General features: G+C 46.8%; 1 protein-coding gene across 4 annotated transcripts in view; it reads left to right on the top strand.

Moving 5' to 3' along the window:
• The window catches only part of LOC110506177 (A disintegrin and metalloproteinase with thrombospondin motifs 17), a 197,320-nt gene extending 183,040 nt beyond the window's left edge, over nt 1-14,280 (top strand). For all 4 annotated transcript variants that reach the window (XM_090239172.1, XM_090239170.1, XM_090239171.1 and 1 more), the window contains 4 exons: nt 1,686-1,890; nt 2,794-2,946; nt 13,239-13,416; nt 13,704-14,280. In XM_090239172.1, the coding sequence (XP_090095298.1) occupies nt 1,686-1,890; nt 2,794-2,946; nt 13,239-13,416; nt 13,704-13,855 (688 nt within the window). In that variant the 3' untranslated portion in view covers nt 13,856-14,280. The remainder of the gene's footprint in view (nt 1-1,685; nt 1,891-2,793; nt 2,947-13,238; nt 13,417-13,703) is intronic.
• Nucleotides 14,281-26,518: the final 12,238 nt, after the last annotated feature.

The raw sequence follows: 26,518 nt of genomic DNA, 5'->3' as shown, positions 1-26,518 counted from the left end.
CATATTTCATAGTTTTGATGTCTTCACTATTATTCTATAATGTAGAACATATAAAAAAAATAAAGCAAACTCTAGTAGGTGCCTTGGCAAGTACTAATGGGGATCCATAATAAACCCCAGGAAGAGTAGCTGGTGTCTTGGCAAGTACTAATGGAGATCCATAATAAACCCCAGGAAGAGTAGCTGGCGCCTTGGCAAGTACTAATGGAGATCTATAATAAACCCCAGGAAGAGTAGCTGGTGCCTTGGCAAGTACTAATGGGGATCCATAATAAACCCCAGGAAGAGTAGCTGGTGCCTTGGCAAGTACTAATGGGGATCCATAATAAACCCCAGGAAGAGTAGCTGCTGCCTTGGCAAGTACTAATGGGGATCCATAATAAACCCCAGGAAGAGTAGCTGGTGCCTTGGCAAGTACTAATGGGGATCCATAATAAACCCCAGGAAGAGTAGCTGGTGTCTTGGCAAGTACTAATGGAGATCCATAATAAACCCCAGGAAGAGTAGCTGGCGCCTTGGCAAGTACTAATGGAGATCTATAATAAACCCCAGGAAGAGTAGCTGGTGCCTTGGCAAGTACTAATGGGGATCCATAATAAACCCCAGGAAGAGTAGCTGGTGCCTTGGCAAGTACTAATGGGGATCCATAATAAACCCCAGGAAGAGTAGCTGCTGCCTTGGCAAGTACTAATGGGGATCCATAATAAACCCCAGGAAGAGTAGCTGGTGCCTTGGCAAGTACTAATGGGGATCCATAATAAACCCCAGGAAGAGTAGCTGGTGCCTTGGCAAGTACTAATGGGGATCCATAATAAACCCCAGGAAGAGTAGCTGGTGCCTTGGCAAGTACTAATGGGGATCCATAATAAACCCCAGGAAGAGTAGCTGGTGCCTTGGCAAGTACTAATGGGGATCCATAATAAACCCCAGGAAGAGTAGCTGGTGCCTTGGCAAGTACTAATGGGGATCCATAATAAACCCCAGGAAGAGTAGCTGGTGCCTTGGCAAGTACTAATGGGGATCCATAATAAACCCCAGGAAGAGTAGCTGCTGCCTTGGCAAGTACTAATGGGGATCCATAATAAACCCCAGGAAGAGTAGCTGCTGCCTTGGCAAGTACTAATGGGGATCCATAATAAACCCCAGGAAGAGTAGCTGGTGCCTTGGCAAGTACTAATGGGGATCCATAATAAACCCCAGGAAGAGTAGCTGCTGCCTTGGCAAGTACTAATGGAGATCCATAATACACCCCAGAAAGAGTAGCTGGTGCCTTGGCAAGTACTAATGGGGATCCATAATAAACCCCAGGAAGAGTAGCTGTTGCCTTGGCAAGTACTAATGGGGATCCATAATAAACCCCAGGAAGAGTAGCTGCTGCCTTGGCAAGTACTAATGGGGATCCATAATAAACCCCAGGAAGAGTAGCTGCTGCCTTGGCAAGTACTAATGGGGATCCATAATAAACCCCAGGAAGAGTAGCTGCTGCCTTGGCAAGTACTAATGGGGATCCATAATAAACCCCAGGAAGAGTAGCTGGTGCCTTGGCAGGAACTAATGGGGATCCTTAATAAATACAAATGCAAATCATCTCTCTCTCTCTTACTTTCCCTCTCTCTCCCTCTTTGTCTTTCTCCCCCTCCCTCTCTCTCTCCTCTCCCCCTCTCCACATCTATCTCTCTCTCCAGGTGGGTGACAGGGGAGTGGGGCCAGTGCTCGGTGACGTGTGGGAAGGGTCTCCAGCTGCGTGAGGTGGGCTGTGTGTACCAGCTGCAGAACGGATCCCTTATCCACACACGGGACTTGTACTGCCAGGGGGGCAAACCCCCCGCCCTGCAGGGCTGCGAGGGACGCCACTGCCTCACTGCCTGGGAGGCCTCTGAGTGGTCCAAGGTCTGTTGTGGTGGGGGTGGGGTGTGTGCTTGTCTATGCGACTATTCGGGGATGCGTGTTTGAGTGTTTCCGCACATCTGTGTGTGTCCACGTGTTTATGCGAGTTCCCGTGTGAGAGAGACACAGAGAGAGAAATAGTAAACCACTTACTTTCCTCAAAGTTTGATGCAGAATCATGTAGGAGCAGCGCTGCAGTAGTACTGCATAATATAGACATCTGTAACCCCATCCCCCCCTCTCTCTCTCTTCCCTCGCTCCACTGAAGAGGAGGTAGAGTGGGTTGGAGAGGGGAGCTAATGAACCACCACAGGAGGCTTCTATAATGAGTAACACTCTGCCCTCTCTCTCTCACTCCCTCTCACACACTCTCTCTATCCTCATATTTCTTTTCACTCATTTTCCTCCCTCTCTTTTTCCTGACATCACTCTAACCTCCCTCCCCCTCTTCCTCTCCCTCTCCTCTTCCACCTCACACTCCTCCTCTCACTTCCACTCTTTGTCTTATCCTTTTCCATCCCCTCTCTTCCCTCTCTACTGTCATTATTTTCCACCTCTTCCTCCCTCTTTCATGTTCCCTTTTCTCTCCTTTATATGTCCCTCCCTTCTTCCTCTCCCTCCCTCTCTCCCTCGTCTCCATCTCCCTTCTTCCTCTCCCTCCCTCTCTCCCTCGCTCCATCTCCCTTCTTCCTCTCCCTCCCTCTCTCCCTCGTCTCCATCTCCCTTCTTCCTCACCCTCCCTCTCTCCCTCGTCTCCATCTCCCTTCTTCCCCACCCTCCCTCTCTCCCTCGTCTCCATCTCCCTCCCTCTCTCCTCACCTTTTCTTCTCTCCCTCCACTCTCTTCATCCCTCCCTCCCTCCCTCCCCTGGTCTCCCTCTCCCTTTTCCCTCCCTCCTCTCCCCAGTGTTCTTCAGACTGTGGCAGTGGGGTCCGTCGGAGGACAGTGAGGTGCACCAACCCCCAGGGGAACTGTGACCCCCTCTCTCAGCCTGCTGACCAGGAGCCCTGTGAGGACCACTCCAAATGTTACGAGTGGAAGACTGGGGACTGGTCCAAGGTATGGGCCATACACACACATAAATGACACACACATACACTCTCTTTTTAATCAAATATCTATTTACAGAGATCTCCCATGTGGAGAGGACTCTAACCCCGGATGCCCCCTTCCAATTGATTAATCCCTCCCTGTGACACAGCGGTGTAGGTGATGCCAACATGGTGCCAACGCTGTGCCAGTCCTGATGTGGGCATCTTGACAGATAGCCTGACTGCACCTGCATCACTGTCTGACTGCATTCTCAATGGCAAACTATTCCCTTTATAGTGCACGCAGGCAGACAGGCAGGCAGGCAGGCAGGCACACACGCACGCGCGCACGCACACACACACACACACACACACACACGCGCGCACGCACGCACGCACGCGCACACACACACACACACACACACACACACACACACAGACACACACATGCACTCTCTCTCTCTCTACTGGAGGAATGAATTAAGGCACCTTGGCCCTCACACCAGTCTCTCTTCCCATCTGTCTAACTAGGGCAGGGCAATAGCAACAAGTCCATTTCAATTCTTGTGGGTGAGAATGAACATGGGGAGTTTAATTCCTGAAATGTAATTGACCTTGTCTGTTGTGGCTGGCAGTGAGGGGACAGGTGTCAACCTTTATTGCTGTACTCGTACTACACACAGACACATGAAGGAACACACACACACACACACACACAGTAAAGTCCTCAGACCAGGATGGTACATACAAGCAAACCTCCTTATTAACACTTTGAACTACAGTAGGCACCAGTCGGCTACTCTGGACCTGCGTCCCAAATGGCACTCCTTTTGACATTTGGGATTCATCCTCCGAGCTGAACTATACACTCGTCTGCTGGGCTCTGCAGTGGGCAAAAACCCTCCATTTACAAAACATGTTCACTAATCATTCTGTTTGTTTGCTTGTCTCTTTAGAGATCATTTCAAAACTGAGAGTTCAGGATGAATGAAAGCTCTGAGTAATGCAAAGTGTTTCCTCTCACGGATGAGTCCCAAATGACACCCTATTCTCTATATAGTGCACTACTTTTGACTACAGTCCTATGGGCCCTGATCATAAGTTGTGCACTATATAGGGAAAAGGATGACATTTGGGACATATCCTGTGTGATTGTAACCTCAACTAACTCATTCAGCTGCTCTGTTCTGTAATGTACTGCCAGGAATTAAAACACCCATATCTTAGTTAATAAATGTACAAATTGTCCAGATATCCTCCCCAAAGGGGAACTAAAAAGCTACTATATGGGCGGTTACAATAAGTCCACACAGAATGACATGCTATAACGCTTTACTAGTCAAATAGAGACAGGAGCAACACAGTAGAATACTAATGGGAGACAGCGTTATACAGGAAGTATACGAACAAACAAGGACAACATATATGCTATATGTGTTCCAACATATTACAGATTATAAACTGGGTGGTTTGAGCCCTGAAGGCTGATTGGCTGACAGCCATGGTATATCAGACCATACACCACGGGTATGACAAGACATGTATTTTTACTGCTCTAAATACGTTGGTAACCAGTTAATAATAGCAATAAGGCACCTCTGGGATATGTGGTATAACAGATTTAAGAGGTACATTTTTATTTATTTATCCTTGTTATAGTTAAGGAAACCGAGCAGTACATTCTCCCATAATAAACAAAAGTCATCAAGAATATTGGCAATTATAAATCTACAAATATCTCTTTCATGTAGACAATGCCAAAATAAATGCCAAACAGTTTCTGGATGCTCATCACAAAGAGTACAGTTAATGTTAATGTATTTTTCTTCAGGTAAGGATTCACAGGGTAATACTTATGGATCATTCTGAAAGAACTTGTTAACAAGCAGATAAGCAGCTATTTGTGTGGTAATAACCAACCGTTTTTCCAACAGATATTATTAATAAATGTATTCCAGTAAGTTAGAAGTAGGGAATATATATGACATTACCTTTGAAATAAAGCAGGTATTGTTCTGAGGGAGCAAGGAGAAACACATTTTTCCTACCGGAGAGTCAACTGGATGAAGAGAGGATATCTCAAATCAAATTAAATCAATAAAGAAGGTGAGGTCTGGTTACACCTCTAAACAGCATTACAGTTCCAGATGGAATAGCATCAAAGACTATGCAAACTCTTTAGGTGTAACAGGGATATGTAAAGAGATCAAAAAAATGGCCCCTATTCCCAGTGATTAGTACTTGTATAAGTGTGCACTTGGTTCACCATTGTCTTGTCGATTATTGTTACTATGTCCGTTGGTATGTGTGAGTACCTGTGCTGTGTGTTTTGGCTTTCGCGCCATTGTGGATTGCGCAGATGATTACGGGTCTCGTCCCGTGTGTTAATCATTGTGCGCATGTGTTATTTATTCGAGGTACTCCTCGCTCTTTTGTTTGGTCTTCGTCCCCGTGCCTTTACACGCCACGCCGTAATTTGGGCTTAATTTTTAAAAATGATTACGCATTCCTGCGCCTGTCTCCCGACCCGTCATACCAGCATGACAGTGATGTTTATATTTTAATACCACACCAAGGCTCGTGTGTCTATGAAAGCAGATCATTTTTAATCTTATTAATGTTATAGTTACAAAGCAAAATGTAATTGAAGCCAGCAAAACAGGAGAAGATATAATGAGGGATGAAATTCCAAATTGAAGTTGGATTCTTTAAGAAATGTTTGGCCCAATTTACCTTCAAAGTATTATTCAAAGTATTTTTTTATTTTTTTAATCTAGCACCATATTCATAGCAATACTCAAACTTTCAAGGAGGAATCCCTCTGCAACAAGTGGTTCAACCTCTTTTTGTTTTGTTTGTTCAATAATGGGATTTAAGTTTAATGAGCATCTTTCCTATTGATTCTTAGATATGGTAATCCCAAGGTATGTTACTCTTTCCTCGACTGGAATATTTCAGATAGAGGGTACCACACAGTCTTTAATTAAGCAATAAGGCCCGAGGAGGTGTGGTATATGACCAATATATACCACAGCTGTCAGCCAATCAGCATTCAGGGATTGAACCACTCAGTCTTAATTAATTAAGCAATAAGGCACGGGGGGGTGTGGTTTATGGCCAATATACCACGGCTAAGGGCTGTTCTTATGCATGACGCAACGTGGAGTGCCTGGATTCAGCCCTTAGCCGTGGTATATTGGCCATATACCACAAACCCCGAAATGTCTTATTGCTATTATAAACTGGTTACCAACATAACTAGAGCAGTTAAAATAAGTGTTTTGTCATACTCGTGGTATACTGTCTGATATACCACCTCTGTCAGCCAATCAGCATAGTGATTTTAGGGATGGTGACAGTACTGGCTAGTTGTATGTCAAAAATGTCTTAATGGTTAGGGTACGTCAATATCACACCGTTGTTAAAGCACTGTATTCAGCCAGTTCATTATAATAAAGACTACTTCACCTCAAAGCACATGGAAGTGATTTGCATTGTATGGAGGTAACCTGCTGGTTCCAACTTAGTTACACTAGTGTTATCTGACAGTCTTTGTCAAATCTCTCCTCGATGAACCCCAGTTCCAACTTAGTTACACTAGTGTTATCTGACAGTCTTTGCTAAATCTCTCCTTGATGAACCCCAGTTCCAACTTAGTTACACTAGTGTTATCTGACAGTCTTTGTCAAATCTCTCCTCGATGAACCCCAGTTCCAACTTAGTTACACGAGTGTTATCTGACAGTCTTTGCCAAATCTCTCCTTGATGAACCCCAGTTCCAACTTAGTTACACGAGTGTTACCTGACAGTCTTTGCCAAATCTCTCCTTGATGAACCCCAGTTCCAACTTAGTTACACGAGTGTTATCTGACAGTCTTTGCCAAATCTCTCCTCGATGAACCCCAGTTCCACCTATTCCAGCACTGGCTGATTCAACTAATCAAGGGCCTGATGATTAGTTGCCCAGTCAAATCTAGTGTGTTAGTTTGCTGGTAAAATCAAATAAGTGAAAAGGCTGGGTTGTACTCGAGGAACGGTCTTGGAAACAGGTTTACCGAACTGAAAATCTACAGTGCGTCTCCATTTCCCAATCGTACAAACTGAGTCAGTCTGTTTTTGACATGCATGTCATTTATCATATGGAGTGTCTTGTTCAGCTGCCTGATACAGGGTCAGATCTTATTTCCCCATTCTAACGGTTAAGGTTGGGATCGGGAAGAATGCAATCTAATCCTAGATCTGCAATTCTCTAGCTCTGCAATTTGCCAGTCTCGGGGTCACTACAGCAGGTCAGGGGGAGGACCATTACATTTCTCTCCCTGTGTGGAACTGGAGACAGTGAGTGTATGTTTCCCCCCAGGATGCTGAGGAAAGTGCGTCCACCCCTCTCCTCTGCCCTTATTTAACTACAGATCTAGGATCAGATTGCTTTATTTCCAATCCTATCCATAACTGTTAGAATGTATCAGTGGCTAGGGACAACTTCTACCTATGATTCCACATGAGGGAATATACTTAAGTTTCTCCCTGAAACTGATCTAAGGTCTGTTTTGAGATTCTTTCCCTGATGCTTAAAGTAAGGACTTACAGGGTAAGCTTATCCTAGATCTGTAATGTCTACCTAGAGCTCTGTGAGGGGGCTGCGTGAGCATATCTGGTTCAGTCATCATCAGACAAGCTGGAGAACATCTGAAGGTTTTGTGTGTGTTTGTGTGTGTGCTGTCTGTCAGTGTGTGTGCAGACGGTGTACACGCCATAGCCCAGTTCTCATTAACAGTAATCTCCACTAATCCTTCATCAGAACATTCTAGAGGGGGTTTGTTAATCCAAACGGGCAATTACAGAGCTGCATTTTATTTTCTCCCCTTGTTTACACACACACACACACACACACACACACACACACACACACACACACACACACACACACAGTTAGTAGTAAGTATCACTTAATTCAGGAGCACTACAGCAAGGCAGTTAACCCCCAACAACTGCTCCCTGGGCTCCGATGACGTGGGAAACACTGCCATATACAGTGCACTACTTTTGACCAGGGCCCATGCAGCTCTGTTCAAAAGTAGTGCACTATAAAGAGAATAGGGTGCCATTTGAGATGCACCTTACCTCACCATTCCCACTGAGAAGGGACTTCAGTCCGGCATTTAGACATTCTGACAGAGCTCCTGCCGGAATTCCTTTAATCTTCCCAAGGTGTTCTTTTCCAGGTACACAACACCTGTGTGTTCCAAATGGCACCCTATTCCCTATATAGTGCACTACTTTTATTCAGGGCCCCATAGGGCTCTGTTCAAAAGTACTGCACTACTGTAAGTAACAGAGTGCTATTTGGGACGCAGACATTGACTACTGTTCCTCTACCTCCACATATTCTAACAGGCTTTTTAAAAGGGCTTTTAAATGAAAGCAACCCGACACTGACCTTTCCCTGTTAACACACCTAGTAGAGGAGCCTCTGATCGGACTGTCAGGTGTTCTGTAATGGAGCTGGGAGAGAGCTGGGAGAGAGCTGGGAGAGAGCTGGGGATGGAGATGGGAGAGAGCTGGGGATGGAGATGGGAGAGAGCTGGGGATGGAGATGGGAGAGAGCTGGGAGAGAGCTGGGGATGGAGATGGGAGAGAGCTGGGAGAGAGCTGGGGATGGAGATGGGAGAGAGCTGGGGATGGAGCTGGGAGAGAGCTGGGGATGGAGATGAAAGAGAGCTGGGGATGGAGCTGGGAGAAAGCTGGGGATGGAGATGGGATGGAGCTGGGAGAGAGCTGGGGATGGAGCTGGGAGAAAGCTGGGGATGGAGATGGGAGAGAGCTGTGGATGGAGCTGGGAGAGAGCTGGGGATGGAGATGGGAGAGAGCTGGAGATGGAGATGGGAGAGAGCTGGGGATGGAGCTGGGAGAGAGCTGGGGTTGGAGATGGGAGAGAGCTGGGGTTGGAGCTGGGAGAGAGCTGGGGATGGAGATGGGAGAGAGCTGGGGATGGAGATGGGAGAGATCTGGGGATGGAGCTGGGAGAGAGCTGGGGATGGAGATGGGAGAGAGCTGGGGATGGAGATGGGAGAGAGCTGGGGATGGAGATGGGAGAGAGCTGGGGATGGAGCTGGGAGAGTGCTGGGGATGGACATGGGAGAGAGCTGGGGATGGAGATGGGAGAGAGCTGGGGATGGAGATGTGGAGAGAGCTGGGGGAGAGCTGGGGATAGGGCTGGGAGAGAGCTGGGGGAGATGGGGGCTGGGGGAGATGGGGATGGTGCTGGGGGAGATGGGGCTGGGGAAGAAAACTGGGAATGGTGGAGAGAGCTGGGGATGGGGCTGGGGGAGATGGGGCTGGGACAGAGCTGAGGATTGGCCTGGGGGAGATGGGGCTGGGGGAGATGGGGCTGGGAGAGAGCTGGGGATGGGGCTGGGGGAGATGGGGCTGGGGAAGAAAGCTGGGAATGGTGGAGAGACATTCTGACAGAGCATTTAGACATTCTGACAGAGCTTCTGCCGGAATTCCTTTAATCTTCCCAAGGTGTTCTTTTCCAGGTACACAACACCTGTGTGTTCCAAATGGCACCCTATTCCCTATATAGTGCACTACTTTTATTCAGGGCCCCATAGGGCTCTGTTCAAAAGTACTGCACTACTGTAAGTAACAGAGTGCTATTTGGGACGCAGACATTGACTACTGTTCCTCTACCTCCACATATTCTAACAGGCTTTTTAAAAGGGCTTTTAAATGAAAGCCACCCGACACTGACCTTTCCCTGTTAACACACCTAGTAGAGGAGCCTCTGATCGGACTGTCAGGTGTTCTGTAATGGAGCTGGGAGAGAGCTGGGAGAGAGCTGGGGATGGAGATGGGAGAGAGCTGGGAGAGAGCTGGGAGAGAGCTGGGGATGGAGATGGGAGAGAGCTGGGGATGGAGCTGGGAGAGAGCTGGGGATGGAGAGGGGAGAGAGCTGGGGATGGAGATGGGAGAGAGCTGGGGGAGAGCTGGGAGAGAGCTGGGGATGGAGATGGGAGAGAGCTGGGAGAGAGCTGGGGATGGAGATGGGAGAGAGCTGGGGATGGAGATGGGAGAGAGCTGGGGATGGAGCTGGGGATGGAACTGGGAGAGAGCTGGGAGAGAGCTGGGGAGAGAGCTGGGAGAGAGCTGGGAATGGAGATGGGAGAGAGCTGGGAGAGAGCTGGGGATGGAGATGGGAGAGAGCTGGGAGAGAGCTGGGGATGGAGATGGGAGAGAGCTGGGGATGGAGCTGGGAGAGAGCTGGGGATTGGGCTGGGGGAGATGGGGCTGGGAGAGAGCTGGGGGAGATGGGGCTGGGGGAGATGGGGATGGGGCTGGGGGAGATGGGGCTGGGGGAGATGGGGATGGGGCTGGGGGAGATGGGGCTGGGGAAGAAGGCTGGGAATGGTGGAGAGAGCTGGGGATGGGACTTTCCACCATGCCACCCATTTTCTGTCTGGAAAGTTCTATGATGAACCTGATGAAAGGACGTTCAGGTTCCAGCGTCTTGGTCAGTTTCTCATTTTGGAAATCTAATAACAGGAAATAACTGTTGGCCGCTATTTAGTGCCGGGCTTATATCTGGTGTGTTGTTCTGACCCTGTGCTAATTGTGTTACTCCCCCCCACCCTCTAACCATCCTGAATGTATTACCTCATTTTCTCTCCTAATGAGGTTAAAGGGGAATTCTGGAATTTAAAACTAATGACTCAGGTAAGTGGTGGGGTGTCCATTGTTGTTGTTCTTTGAATCCCCGATTGCCCCTTTAAAGTCCTCAAATTACTCCTCTGTCCCACTCCCCCAACGCTGGACAATAAACCTACCGGCTCTCCTCATCTCCTCTCTTCCCACCACAATCAGACCATAAGTCTATTAGCATGTCTTAGAATATCATTCAGATAAGCTGCTGATTCAATTGTGGTGTTGTTGTGAGTTATGAGGAGGTCATGCCTCTAGGGATGTGGCTTTGATATTAGATCTAGGATGCATCCCAAACGCCACCCTCTTCCCTTTATAGTGAACTACTTTTGACCAAAGCCTTATGGGCTCTATAGGGGATAGGGTTTCATTTGGGATACAGACAGATAAATCTTATGGGAGTGTTGCTATGATCGTGTCCCCATCAGCTTGTCTCCTAATGATGTTTCAGATAATGTTATCTCTGTCTCTTTGTGTGTTTGTGTGTGTGTGTGTGTGTGTGTGTGTGTGTGTGTGTGTGTGTGTGTGTGTGTGTGTGTGTGTGTGTGTGTGTGTGTGTGTGTGTGTGTGTTTGGCAGTATGTGTGTGCTTTCCTCTGTGTGTGTGTGTCTCTCCAGGGCCTTACCTCATAGACTTATCTCATTGTGATCATGTTCATCAGCGATAATGAAAGTTTGGTGAAAAAACCTTCTGAGAATCATTCTAAGTACCTATAGAGATGTGGGATCATGATAATCGGATTGTTTTTGAGCAGTGTCAAGTCAACAAGTCCTTTGGTAGAACACCGGGCCGTTTACAATAGCTATTGAAATGGCTTCCACTAATTGCCTCTCTGTGAAGTGAATAGTAAATCCGCCTGCTTGAATCGAGGGCCTGGGAACCACTGTTGTTCAGAGTTAATCATTGGGCGAGGCTATAGCTGTTGGCTGCCAAGGCACAGGCCTGTGTACAATGGGAATCCGTTGTCTGTTGCCTCTGGTGTTTCCGAGCTTAGAATATCAAAGTCCTCTATCTTTGGCCCCATTCCATGTTGGTTTCTCCTAGCCCCTTACCTCCAGCTCCTACCTCCAGCCCCTACCTCCAGCTCCTTATTCTAGCCTATTCTCCAAGCCCCTTACCTCCAGCTCCTACCTCCAGCCCCTACCTCCAGCTCCTACCTCCAGCCCCTTACCTCCAGCTCCTACCTCCAGCCCCTTACCTCCAGCTCCTACCTCCAGCCCCTTACCTCCAGCTCCTACCTCCAGCCCCTTACCTCCAGCTCCTACCTCCAGCCCCTACCTCCAGCTCCTTATTCTAGCCTCTTCTCCAAGCCCCTTACCTCCAGCTCCTACCTCCAGCCCCTACCTCCAGCTCCTACCTCCAGCCCCTTACCTCCAGCTCCTACCTCCAGCCCCTTACCTCCAGCTCCTACCTCCAGCCCCTACCTCCAGCTCCTACCTCCAGCCCCTACCTCCAGCTCCTTATTCTAGCCTCTTCTCCAAGCCCCTTATCTCCAGCCCCTATCTCCAGCTTCTTATTCTAGCCTCTTCTCCAAGCCCCTTATCTCCAGCCCCTATCTCCAGCTCCTTATTCTATCCTCTTCTCCAAGCCCCTTACCTCCAGCCCCTTCTCCAAGCCCCTTACCTCCAGCCCCCTCTCCAAGCCCCTTACCTCCAGCCCCTTCTCCGAGCCCTTTACCTCCAGCCCCTTCTCCAAGCCCTTTACCTCCAGCCCCTTCTCCAAGCCCCTTACCTCCAGCCCCTTCTCCAAGCCCTTTACCACCCCCCTCTCCGAGCCCTTTACCTCCAGCCCCTTCTCCAAGCCCTTTACCTCCAGCCCCTTCTCCAAGCCCCTTACCTCCAGCCCCTTCTCCAAGCCCCTTACCTCCAGCCCCTTCTCCAAGCCTCTTACCTCCAGTCCTTTCTCCAAGCCCCATACATCTTCGTTCTTCACAGATCTGATTGGTTTGGGTAGGTCTAAGCTATATGGTGATGGCTCCATCCCTAAAAAGCCAAAGTGGTGGTCACACCTATACTGTTACTTAGACCTAGTACTTTCAGATCTGTGATCACTGAAGAGATAGAAGCTAGGGGAAGAGCCTGAGGACAGAGATGGATCTTAGCCTCAGAGCATATATTACTACTGAGACGAAGCACTCTGACAGGGTATTTAGGACTCGTAAATCAGTCTATTCAAACATAGAACACAGCCTCCATCTGTAATTAGGCCTGTTTGGGATTATTTTACCACTAGTAAATACCACACCACACCTTTATCTGTTATTCAGGTCTAGTCTCTTCTCACATTCAGTCATGAAGTGATTTGGCCCCCTATAAACAATGGATGTGTTTCCAATAGCACCATATTCCCTATATTAAGCACTTCTTCTGACCAGGGTACATAGTGCTCCGGTCACAAGTAGTACACTATATAGGGAGTAGGGTGCCATTTGGGATGCACACTAGGTCTATGGAAGATTACAATTACCTAAAATGTGAGTGGTAAACATATTAGGAAGTGATTATGTCCTAAAAAGTCTAGGACATAGACATGGAAGACTGTTACAAATGGCTCTCAATGTCAAAATACTTCCTCTCGAGTTTGGAAGAGAAAGTAACTCAAGTGATTGGATCTTTCCAGTGCTCATCATCCTGTGGGAAGGGCCTGCAGTCCAGAGTGGTCCAATGTATGCACAGAGTGACAGGTCGCCACGGTAATGACTGCCCCGTGGTGTTCAGACCACCCACCTACCGGCCCTGTCACCAGGAGGCCTGCAATGACAAAGTCAACGTCAACACCATCACCTCCCCCAGATTAGGTAACATAGTTTGTGTGTGTTTGTGTGTTTTTGAGAGAGAGAGCAAGAGAGCGACAGATAGAGAGAGAGAGACAGAAACAGACAGAGAAAGAGAGAGAGAGAGTGTGTGGTGTGTGTGTGTGTGTGTGTGTGTGTGTGTGTGTGTGTGTGTGTGTGTGTGTGTGTGTGTGTGTGTGTGTGTGTGTGTACATGTGTGTACATGTGTGTACATGTGTGTACATGTGTGTACTGTGTTTCTCTGTCTGTTGACGTGGCCCCTGTGCCCTTGTGCCCCTGTTCCTCTCCAGCTGCTCTGACCTACAAGTGCACAGGAGACCAGTGGACTGTGTACTGCCGTGTGATCCGAGAGAAGAACCTGTGCCAGGACATGAGATGGTACCAGCGCTGCTGCGACACCTGCAGAGACTTCTATGCCAACAAAACACCCCGCAAGAGTTAATGATGAAAGCACTCACACACATACTGTACACAGACAGACACACACTTCACCTAGGGCTACGACTTTAGATGCTTCTGTAACACTTGACTTAAAGCTTGCGGGTATAATGCTTTGTAAGTCGTTATAAGCATGAATGAGCCTTTATAATGTGTTATAATAAGGCTTATGATATGATATGTCTCTCTATGTATCAGCATGTTAACCGACTCAAAATGTCTGTTATTTAGCCTGCTTGAGGAGATGATACTAATATATTGTAAGGGTCTCGTGGCAGGTCTTTATGCCGGCAGGCTTTAAGTAAAGCGTTACGGATGTTTCTACTGAATTATTCAGATTCTTATTATTAATTATAGGACATTCAATTTTGGAGAAAACAAGTGGAAATGAGTGCAGAGACCATTTCAAGTGGGATCATAAGCTTGCTGTTGTCATGAAGACTTGAAAACCTTCTGTAACTTGTTTTATTGCTGTAAACCAAAGCGAGGGACTTGGAAGTCTGGGGAGTCTCTCGGTGGGTAGCCTGTCGCATCAACGTTTGTTGTACAGTGTGATTTACCATTAGCGTTAACATATGTGATAACTCTTTATGTGGAAAGGTCATTGTTGTCAGATTGTCTATAGATGCTCAGTGAACTATCAGAACATGTCTGATCTTCTTCCCCGGGCCCTGAAGAAGTGGATGTGGATTAAGGCAGCCACCCTCACCTCTCTGATTCGGAGGGGTTGGGTTAAATGCGGAAGACACATTTCAGTTGAATACATTCAGTTGAACAACTGACTAGGTATCCCCCTTTCCCTTACTTACATAGATAGAATGTATGTACATCACAGGAGGCTGGTGAGGGGAGGACTGCTCATAATAATGGCTGGAATGGAATGGTATCAAATGTTTGATGTGTTTGAAACCATTCCATTTATTCCGTTCCATCCGTTACTATGAGCCCATCCTTCCCAATTAAGGTGCCACCAGCCGCCTGTGACATACATACAGTACTTACACACACATACATTAAAAGACCTGTAAGGGCTTTGTTATTGCATGTTAACAGAGGTGCAGTTGACATGTAATACATCTAAATGGTAGTTGGTACGTAGTCTGAGCATGTAGATCTGTAGGGGACTATCCAGATAAAGTGGGCCTGTATATTCTCTTGTGTTTAGTTCAGCTGGCCCTGTATTCACCAAGCCACTGGCTGGCCACTCACTAGACTGGGCCAAGAGACCTGGCTCGTGTTCATTAGGCACCAGATGGACTGAAACAGGTAGGGACTACTTGAACTTGTTCAATAAGAAACGCTCATTTTCTTTTTTCCGCTGCAACGTTTGAAAACTTTTCCCATTGTGTGCTTTGATGAACATGACCCGGGTTTCTTCTCTTAGGGACAAACCGTAACTTGATGTCTTGAGAGAACGTGAATTTCGCATTGACATCAATCCATAAGCTAAGTCTTAGTTACACATTTGGATCTCAAGTTAGGATTTGTCCCTTAGTTCCACGATAGATTATGTGTACTTACATTTTGTTGTTGTTTTTTGTTGATGTCATTGTCATTTTTTGGCGGTTGTTGTTATTTAAAACTAGTCAGGAGCCGTTGTAAGGTACTGTAGTTCTACATTGAAATGATCAAGTTAACGATAGGATAGGCCTGGTTCACTATTCCCTAGGCTCACCTGAAGGCCTTGGACAGCCCATGTAGCATCCGTCTCTCTCCTGAGGATCCAATGTAGGAGACAGTGCAGTGGTGGGGGTGTAATTTAAGAGAAGATTAGATGTATCTTAAGTTACTGTCGTCCTACAGTTAACCACATACAGTGTATTCAGTACTGTATATGTGAGTGGAATCCACAACCCAGTGTCATTAACAACTTGCTCCAACTACGCTCCATGAACCAACTGAGCAATCTGGGTGAAGCAGGTTGCAGCTATATTGTTAGGTTCAATGTAAAACACAAATCCCTGTATCATGTGTGTATCTGTTGTCCTCCCTTGGTGCTTGGTACATCGTCATGACGTAAACTAGTCTCTGGTTTTAAACTTCACACTTACTCCAAACCAGGTGTTTGTTAACATTTCCATACATCATGAAACTTGAAATTGGTTTTAACTATTAAACAGTAATTCAAACACAATGTGAGGCTTACACCGATTTCAACAGCTTGTCCTTATGCATGAGTGTGGCAAACGTAGACGTCACAAACATCTACATGTAAACATTAATGGAGGCAGCGTTATGTTTGCTACAAAATGATGGTGCAGTAGATAACTGACTGTAAATAATGTACAGTTAGTTATCACAGACATTCTTTATCCATAAATGACGAAGTGTCTCCAGTAGTGTTCCCGTTTTACAGATTATGACTTAAAGGGGTAATCTCCAGTTGTGTTCCCGTTTTACAGATTATGATTTAAAGGGGTAATCTCCAGTTGTGTTCACGTTTTACAGATTATGATTTAAAGGGGTAATCTGCAGTTGTGTTCCAGTTTTACAGATTATGATTTAAAGGGGTAATCTGCAGTTGTGTTCCCGTTTTACAGATTATGATTTAAAGGGGTAATCTGCAGTTGTGTTCCCGTTTTACAGATTATGATTTAAAGGGGTAATCTGCAGTTGTGTTCACGTTTTACAGATTATGATTTAAAGGGGTAATCTCCAGTTGTGTTCACGTTTTACAGATTATGATTTAAAGGGGTAATCTCCAGTTGTGTTCCCGTTTTACAGATTATGATTTAAAGGGGTAATCTGCAGTTGCTACATACATTTTTTGATTTATAAATGAGCTCAGGTCAACTGTCTTCCCCATCAGAACCCCAAATGCTTGTTTTACATGTAAACAAACACTATGAAGCCTTAAAACATGGTTAAAACTATCAGCTTCATATCATGGATGGTCAGTCCTTGCATCCATAGCTCGGTCTATGAATTTGATAGTGGTTACATTTCTCCAGACTTTTTTGATTGTTTAAACTGCTGATTGACGCTTTCCAAGTGTATTACGTAACATTCAGCACTGTAGTGTATATCTTTGGCACTGGCCTAGTTCTCCTGGTTCTTGGAGTTGGCTGAAGCAGAAACAGATCTAGAGTTACCCCCAGGTAGAGACCCTGTCCCTCAGGTAGAGACCCTGTCCCCCAGGTAGAGACCCTGTCCCCCAGTTAGAGACCCTGTCCCCCAGGTAGAGACACTGACCCCCAGGTCAGGAAGACCCCAGGCAGAGACCTTGGCCCCCAGGTCAGGAAGCCCCCAGGCAGAGACCTTGGCCCCCAGGCAGAGCCCCCAGTATTGGGATAAGAGCTGATATGGGCCCAGGTCAAAACAGAGAAAACAAACAGCCCAGCTCTCAAAACTCCTGAGTCCCACATTTCCAACCCTTCAGAGCAGAAACCATTAATCAATCAAACAATCTAACATGGTACTGTTTACCTATGTGTTCAGAACACGTAGGACAGAGGACCACCCTGGCGGTACCGTGTGTGTGTGTTTGCATGCGTGTGTGTAATCGATGATTGTCTCCGTGGTACGCGCCGTCAGTGGGGAGATCTTCATTGAAAAGGTCACACTGTTCACACTTTGAAGACAGACTTGCAAAGAAAACATCCCGGTTAAAGACATGCTCCGGTACTTTGGTGAATAAGAAAGTATTTTGTAACCCTCCCCCTTTGGACTGGATGTGTCAATGTGTAGTTCATACATGCATAATCTATGAGCAGAATTACTGTCTTGCCTCAATTAGCCAGAAATTCCTAGTTTGAAGCTGTGCCAAGCCATTTTCCTTACATTTCCCCCCTCGTGGGCCAGCCTCCTAGCAATTTGAGTTCTAGCCAATAAGCTTCAGCCCTTCGAGTGACAGCTAGCAAGAGGCTTGCCTAGTTATTCAATGAGGTTGGAGGGTGGGCCCAACGGCTCAGTGGACGAGAGAGAGAGCGAGAGAGAGAGAGAAAGAGAGAGGGGCCCATCACACAATAAATACTCATACAAAACCACAGTTACACATCAATTAAAAACACAACTCCAATTCCTCATCCACAGTAACTAAACACAACAGCCTCTGAATACCCCATATACTCAAAAACAGATCAATATTGTTGACAAGTTTATAATAGGCAAGCTCAACCCTTAGTCTCGCTGCCAACATTCCCTCCAGCATTCCCACCACATCCACAGACCCCTGTCCCCGAATACTGTTCTTTCGGGTCTCCATATCGCTAATTTTGCTGCCCCTAACACAAAATTAAGCAACACAACTACACCCTTTTGAATGAACCTCTACTTTGGCCCAAATATATACAGTTGGGAAGAGAAAACCTCTCCCAACGTTGAGAACCAATCAGTGATCAGTTCAATCACCCCGACCAACCTGGGACACAGTAAAAACAGATGTGCCAGAGATTCAGACTCAGCACAGAATGGACACCCCTCCCCAACAGTAGGGTCCAGGTGTACCAGATGCATGTTGGTGGCTATGGCTCCATGTATTATCCTCCATTGGAGGACAGCTGTGCTCTTATCAATAGGCAGTTTGTATAATGATCGCCAACAGCCTTTTGGAGAGGCACCTGGAGCAAGCACACCCGCCCACCTCGTCGATTTTACCCCTTCCAGGGAAGAGGCATGGCAGCACTAACAATCAGTGCAGGGAACACATAATCCAGACCCTCCTTCCACCGATCAGAATTGGAAGTGTCAGTCACATACTGCAGAAGAAGCACTGGCAAGGAGTCGCATACCTCAGCGACGACCTTCCTCAGTAGGCGAGATGATCGGATCCCCGCTCTTTCTCCCAGCTCCTCCAACGATCTGCTCCTGCTCCGCATCAGATGACCCAGCTTGGTACACCCCACGCCTAACAGGCATGAACGTAGGCTAGCTGAACCCAAAACACTGGACTGGATGGCAGTGTTGTGAAAAAGAGGCTCTTCAAAAAGCCACATCCCTGGTGGCGTGCCAGCTTTACAGGACTTGACAAGGACTCTCCAAGCCTGCATAACAGACTCATAAAATGGAGTCAGGCCAGACAAATCACTCCCCTCCAGCTTTCAGAGGAAAATGTGCTTGTCTAAGCCCAAACAGCCCAGTATCCTCATCAATGTGTAGGCTGTTTCGACCCAGCTAAAACCGTCTCTGTACAACAAACTCTGGGCTGCTTGAAGCCAGAAAGCCATGATTCTAGAGGAAATGTCCACCAGGCCTTGCCCACCCTCGTGCAGTGGCAGGTACAGGGCTGCAGCTTTAATCCAGTGTTGTCCAGACCAGAAGAAATTGACAAGAGACCTCTGAAGTTCTTGTATCAGACCCTTTGGTGGCTGCAAAATCATTAGTCTGTGCCACAGGTTAGAGGCAGCAAGATTATTAGCTACCAGTACCCTTCCCCTATAAGACAGCTGGGGCAGCACCCATTTTCATCTTGACAGTCTGGCACACACCTTCTCCACTACACCCTCCCAGTTATTTTTCTGAAAGACATCGGAGCCTAGAAAAACCCCCAAAGTCTTCATCCCATCTCTGCCCCACTGAAGTCCCCCTGGTAACCGTGGAGCGGACAACGTCTGAAGCTGACCTTCCCACAGCGCTTCACCCAATTGACTCTAGCTGAGGAGGCCCCCTCAAACACCTTTAGAGCGTTTGAGAGAACCTTAACATCCTCAGCCCCTGTAATAAAAACTGTCAGGTCATCTGCATACGCAGACAGTGCGATCATGGGACCCTTCATTACTCCCGGCACAGAGAAATCAGTAAGCTTCGCTCTTAAAAAACAAAGCATTGGTTCAATCGCGAGACTATATAACTGCCCTGAAATGGATGGGGCAACTCAAACCACCCACCTTCACCATACACGAGGCCCCAGCATGCAGTAAATTCATCCAAGACAAAATTCATCTCCCTTTTCGGGCAAGCATGTCGCTTATGGCCAACATCCCCACACTCAAAACACCGTTGACTACCCGTACTAGCATAAGCCATATACAGTCTGTTGTCATACTTATCTTTAAACGATGACTCCAAAGTCTGCTCCGGTGAGTCCAAAAACATAAACACCTGTCGCCGAAATGACATTACCTGTTTCAACGCCGGGTGTTTGCAACCCAACGGGACAACCTTAATTGAACTGGCGAACTTCCCAAAGCGCAATAACTCGCGCTCCAATAGCTCATTGGGAATAAACGGCGGTACATTTGAAATCATTACCCTTGTTGACAGAGAAAAAGGCGGCGTAACTTGAATAAACATTCCTTTAATAAGTACGACATGCTCAACCATACGATCAACAAGACACTCTTCTTTAAGAAGTACACCATGTTCAACCATACGATCAACAAGACACTCTTCTTTAAGAAGTACACCATGCTCAACCATCCGATCAACAAGACACTCTTCTTTAAGAAGTACACCATGCTCAACCATACGATCAACAAGACACTCTTCTTTAAGAAGTACACCATGCTCAACCATCCGATCAACAAGACACTCTTCTTTAAGAAGTACACCATGCTCAACCATACGATCAACAAGACGCTCTTCTTTAAGAAGTACCATACGATCAACAAGACACTCTTCTTCAAGAAGTACACCATGCTCAACCATCCGATCAACAAGACACTCTTCTTTAAGAAGTACACCATGCTCAACCATACGATCTACAAGACACTCTTCTTTAAGAAATACACCATGCTCAACCATCCGATCTACCAGACACTCTTCTTTAAGAAGTACACCATGCTCAACCATACGATCTACAAGACACTCTTCTTTAAGAAGTACACCATGCTCAACCATCCGATCTACAAGACACTCTTCTTTAAGAAGTACACCATGCTCAACCATACGATCTACAAGACACTCTTCTTTAAGAAATACACCATGCTCAACCATACGATCTACAAGACACTCTTCTTTAAGAAGTACGCCATGCTCAACCATACGATCTACAAGACACTCTTCTTTAAGAAATACCACAATACCACAGCTTTATTAATCCGGGATGCATAAGCAACGTTCTCATATCCTACCTTCTCTCCTACGGCGACCAGAAACTCCTCCACAGTGACAGTAGCTTCAGTAACACACCTAAAGCCGTGCCGAAGTGACAGGGACGGCGTCCCCATTCGGGCTGCCATCCCCATTCGGGCTGCCATCCCCATTCGGGCTGCCATCCCCATTCGGGCTGCCATCCCCATTCGGGCTGCCTTCCCCATTCGGGCTGCCATCCCCATTCGGGCTGCCATCCCCATTCGGGCTGCCATCCCCATTCAGGCTGCCATCCCCATTCAGGCTGCCATCCCCATTCGGGCTGCCATCCCCATTCGGGCTGCCATCCCCATTCGGGCTGCCATCCCCATTCGGGCTGCCATCCCCATTCGGGCTGCCATCCCCATTCGGGCTGCCATCCCCATTCGGGCTGCCATCCCCATTCAGGCTGCCATCCCCATTCAGGCTGCCATCCCCATTCAGGCTGCCATCCCCATTCAGGCTTCCATCCCCATTCGGGCATTCCAGGGACGGCGTCCCCATTCGGGCTGCCATCCCCATTCGGGCTGCCATCCCCATTCGGGCTGCCATCCCCATTCAGGCTGCCATCCCCATTCAGGCTGCCATCCCCATTCAGGCCAAAATCAGGGTAATTTCCACACGAAAAACAAATACTTAATTATACCACAACAAAAATAATAACCTTAATCAGGCACAGAAGAAAACCAAAAAAAGCCACCAAGAAATAGAAAACCGAAAGAAAGTTGTGAATATCTAACTCTCCACAGCACACGCACTCCTTCGCTCATACAATTCCCAGCATGCACCAAACACTCCCAGCATGAAGAGAGAGAGAGAGAGAGTGAGAGTGAGAGAGAGAGAGAGAAATGACGTGGAGCACATATCTGTACATACTGTATGTGACTTAGTACACAATTTTCAGGGACCACTTATGGCTCGTGATTGCTACTTTAGGAACTACTAGCTAAAAAGTATACATAACTACTGGAGAATCTCTTTAAACAGCTGAGATCGGCCCATAGAGTTAGACAGGTGGCACATATTTGCATCGTTGCCATAATGGCTTCTGTGACTGAAAAAGCCCACCAAGTTAATGACTTCAAAAGGTGTAACTCCTCAATGGTGATGTCCATGCTAAAATAGGATTTAAGGCAAGTGGGCCCTCTATAAAACTCTATGGCCTGGCCTGCAATTGAATGATACTGGTTACGGATAGAGGGGCCGAGGCATGTGGGTCTTGTTTCAACTCTGGTACCTACAGGTAGAATATGATACCATTCCAACTTATGCCTAGACCCTGTGGTTGTGGCTATGGAGACCCTGTGGTTGTGGCTACGGAGACCCTGTGGTTGTGGCTACGGAGACCCTGTGGTTGTGTCTATGGAGACCCTGTGGTTGTGGCTATGGAGACCCTGTGGTTGTGGCTATGGAGACCCTGTGGTTGTGGCTACGGAGACCCTGTGGTTGTGTCTACGGAGACCCTGTGGTTGTGGCTATGGAGACCCTGTGGTTGTGGCTACGGAGACCCTGTGGTTGTGGCTATGGAGACCCTGTGGTTGTGTCTAGAGAGACCCTGTGGTTGTGGCTATGGAGACCCTGTGGTTGTGGCTATGGAGACCCTGTGGTTGTGGCTACGGATACCCTGTGGTTGTGGCTATGGAGACCCTGTGGTTGTGTCTATGGAAACCGTGTGGTTGTGGCTATGGAGACCCTGTGGTTGTGGCTACGGAGACCCTGTGGTTGTGGCTACGGAGACCCTGTGGTTGTGGCTATGGAGACCCTGTGGTTGTGTCTATGGAGACCCTGTGGTTGTGGCTATGGAGACCCTGTGGTTGTGGCTACGGAGACCCTGTGGTTGTGTCTATGGAGACCCTGTGGTTGTGTCTATGGAGACCCTGTGGTTGTGGCTAGAGAGACCCTGTGGTTGTGGCTATGGAGACCCTGTGGTTGTGTCTAGAGAGACCCTGTGGTTGTGGCTATGGAGACCCTGTGGTTGTGGCTATGGAGACCCTGTGGTTGTGGCTATGGAGACCCTGTGGTTGTGTCTATGGAGACCCTGTGGTTGTGGCTAGAGAGACCCTGTGGTTGTGGCTATGGAGACCCTGTGGTTGTGGCTAGAGAGACTGTGAATATACCATACAGGTACAGTGGGGATGACACTTGTTAAAAAGGAGGCTTGACCTCAAGTGTGGGATCACAGTTCAAAGTTCTGACCCCTTTCCGTTGGTGTGTTTGTGTTGAATAGAGGCCTCAGTCCTGGCTCTCCAGACAGCCTATGGGGTTTGAATGGTGCTAACTTACAACATAATTCACTACTGTGGAATCCAGCTTTGTTTCACGTTCTCTGTATTGTATGTTTCTGTTGTTGTTGTTGTTGTTGTTGTTGTTTTCCCATATGTAATTGTAGATTAACATTTTGTTGGGGTGATTATTTAATACAAAAAAGTAGCTGCTTTTTTATGAGTAATTGTTGCAACCTGCTTCAACTGCTATGTTACTGACATAGTGCAAATACGCTTCAATATTCCTGTACTGTACGTTATTGTAGTTGCACATATGTTTGGTACATAAACTGCCACTACATGTATTTTATGGTGCTGATTCAGTTTAAAATAGGTTTTGAACTGTTAATACTTAAATAAATGAATGTGTTGTTTTACAGGGATTTAACCATTTGACTTGTTTTGTTCATGTGCCTTATAGTCATTCTATACCTGTACTGTTATACAGTGATACTCCAAGATTCACAGACAAATGTGACCTTAACAGAAATCTGAGTACAAATCTGAATGATTGGAAATATATGTATTTTTAAAGTCTACTGTAAGTTGATTGGTTTTATTTGTGACATAATAAAATGTGATTTTACATGGAGACTAATACGATGTTTCTGAAATGGATTTTCTTCTCCTCTTTTGTTGTGTTGTTAAAACCGCTGACTTTAGAAACAGTTGAAATGGGTTCATCAGAACCAACCAGCTTCAGCAGAATTCAATGAGCGAGAGTTGGCTGAAGTGTTGAATGAGAAAGGCAGCTTCAGCAGAATTCAATGAGAGAGTTGGCTGAAGTGTTGAATGAGAAAGGCAGCTTCAGCAGAATTCAATGAGAGAGAGTTGGCTGAAGTGTTGAATGAGAAAGGCAGCTTCAGCAGAATTCAATGAGAGAGCGTTGGCTGAAGTGTTGAATGAGAAAGGCAGCTTCAGCAGAATTCAATGAGAGAGTGTTGGCTGAAGTGTTGAATGAGAAAGGCAGCTTCAGCAGAATTCAATGAGAGAGCGTTGGCTGAAGTGTTGAATGAGAAAGGCAGCTTCAGCAGAATTCAATGAGAGAGCGTTGGCTGAAGTGTTGAATGAGAAAGGCAGCTTCAGCAGAATTCAATGAGAGAGCGTTGGCTTAAGTGTTGAATGAGAAAGGCAGCTTCAGCAGAATTCAATGAGAGAGTGTTGGCTGAAGTGTTGAATGAGAAAGGCAGCTTCAGCAGAATTCAATGAGAGAGCGTTGGCTGAAGTGTTGAATGAGAAAGGCAGCTTCAGAAGAATTCTATGAGAACATTGGAAGAGTTTATAATAAGAAAGCTTCAACAGAATTGTAGACATGGAAGCTTCACCGGATTTGATCAGAATTATACGAGACAATGTTGGCAGAATTCCATAATGAGAAAGCTTCAACAGAATTGTAGACTTAAAAAGTTCAGCAAAGTTCTATGAGAGAACATTGGCAAAATTTTCGAACAAGAGAGCTTCAGCAGAATTCTAGAATGGGTACGCTTTAGCGTAGAATGAAAAAGCAACAGCAGAGTTCTAAAAACAAAGAAGTTGTGGCAGAATTTTAGGAAAGGAGCATCAACAGACTTTTAGTATGATCACGCCTCGATATTCTGTCTGACAGCCGTACATATCTACTGCTCACTTCATGTATAGCACTAAATGAGAATGTCGGTTCTACTCATTCTAACTCTATACTATGGCTATCTGGCTTGCTCTCATTAACGGCTTTGAAGTGAGGTGGCGGGAGAGGATAAAGGGAAAGGTTGGGTTTTCTCTCCCTCTCTCTGTGATGAGTGGAGATGTGAAATGTGATAAATCTCAGGACACAGTAAAGGTTGGAGTGCATTTTAGCCGCTTCCTGTGCACTTTGACCCCTCCCTCCATTAGGACCTGCTCCACGGTTTTCAGATATTTTATCATCCACTTGCTCATTTCACAGCCTCTTCCTTCTCTCTCTCTCTCTCTCTCTCTCTCTCTCTCTCTCTCTCTCTCTGTCTGTCTGCCTCTATGTCTGTCTGTCTCTCTGTCTCTCTCTGTCTCTCTGTCTCTCTCTCTCTCTCTCTCTCTCTCTCTCTCTCTCCCTGTCTCTCTCTCTGTCTCTCTCTCTGTCTCTGTCTCTCTCTCTCTCTCTCTCTGTCTCTCTCTGTCAAGCAGGTTGAAAAGGGGTGATAAATGTTGCCTGTCAGACTTGGTCTCTATGGATATGTTGTTTTAACCCTCACAAGGCTGCTGGCCCAGACGTCATCCCCAGCCGTGTCCTCAGAACATGCGTGTGGCTGGTGTGTTTATGGACATATTCAATCGCTCCCAATCCCAGTCTGTTGTCCCCACATGCTTCAAGATGGCTACCATTGTTCCTGTACCCAATAAGGCAAAGATAACTGAACTAAGTGACTACCGCCCCGTATCATTATGAAGTGCTTTGAGAGACTAGTCAAGGATCATATCACCTCCACTTTACCGGCCACCCTAGACCCACTTCAGTTTGCATACCCCCCCAACAGGTCCCCAGACCATGCAATCGCCATCACCCTGCACACTGCCCTATCACACTGCCCTATCACATCCTTACCTATGTAAGAATGCTGTTCATTAACTACAGCTCAACATTCAACACCATAGTACCCTCCAAGCTCATCATCAAGCTTGAGGCCCTGGGTCTCAAACCCGCCCTGTGCAATTGGGTCCTGGACTTTCTGACGGGCCGCACCCAGGTGGTGAAGGTAGGAAACAGCATCTCCACTTTGCTGACCCTCAACAATGGGGCCTCACAAGGGTGCGTGCTCAGCCCCCTCCTGTACTCCCTGTTCACCCATGACTACGTGGCCATGCACGCCTCCAACTCAATCATCAAGTTTGCAGACGACACAAGAGTAGTGGGCTTGATTACCAACAACGACGAGACGGCCTATAGGGAGGAGGTGAGGGCCCTCGGAGTGTGGTGCAAGGAAAACAACCTCTCACTCAACGTCAACGAAACAAAGGAGATGATCGTGGACTTCGGGAAACTGCAGAAAGAGCACCCCCCTATCCACATCGAAGGGACAAATCAAATCAAATTGTATTTGTCACGTGCGCCGAATACAACAGGTGTAGTAGACCTTACAGTGAAATGCTTACTTACAGGCTCTAACCAACAGTGCAAAAAAGGTATTAGGTGAACAATAGGTAAGTAAAGAAATAAAACAACAGTAAAAAGACAGTGAATAATAACAGTAGCGAGGCTGTATACAGTAGAGAGGCTAAATACAGTAACGAGACTATATACAGTAGAGAGGCTATATACAGTAACGAGACTATATACAGTAGAGAGGCTAAATACAGTAGAGGCTGTATACAGTAGAGAGGCTATATACACTAACGAGACTATATACAGTAGAGAGGCTATATACAGTAGAGAGGCTATATAC

Source organism: Oncorhynchus mykiss, chromosome 6 (genome assembly GCF_057628025.1).
Source record: "Oncorhynchus mykiss isolate SJ-2025 chromosome 6, ASM5762802v1, whole genome shotgun sequence".
In the NCBI taxonomy this organism is placed as follows: domain Eukaryota; kingdom Metazoa; phylum Chordata; class Actinopteri; order Salmoniformes; family Salmonidae; genus Oncorhynchus; species Oncorhynchus mykiss.
The sequence above is the reverse complement of the archived record's forward strand: the minus strand, read 5'-3'. Positions and strand labels throughout refer to the sequence as shown.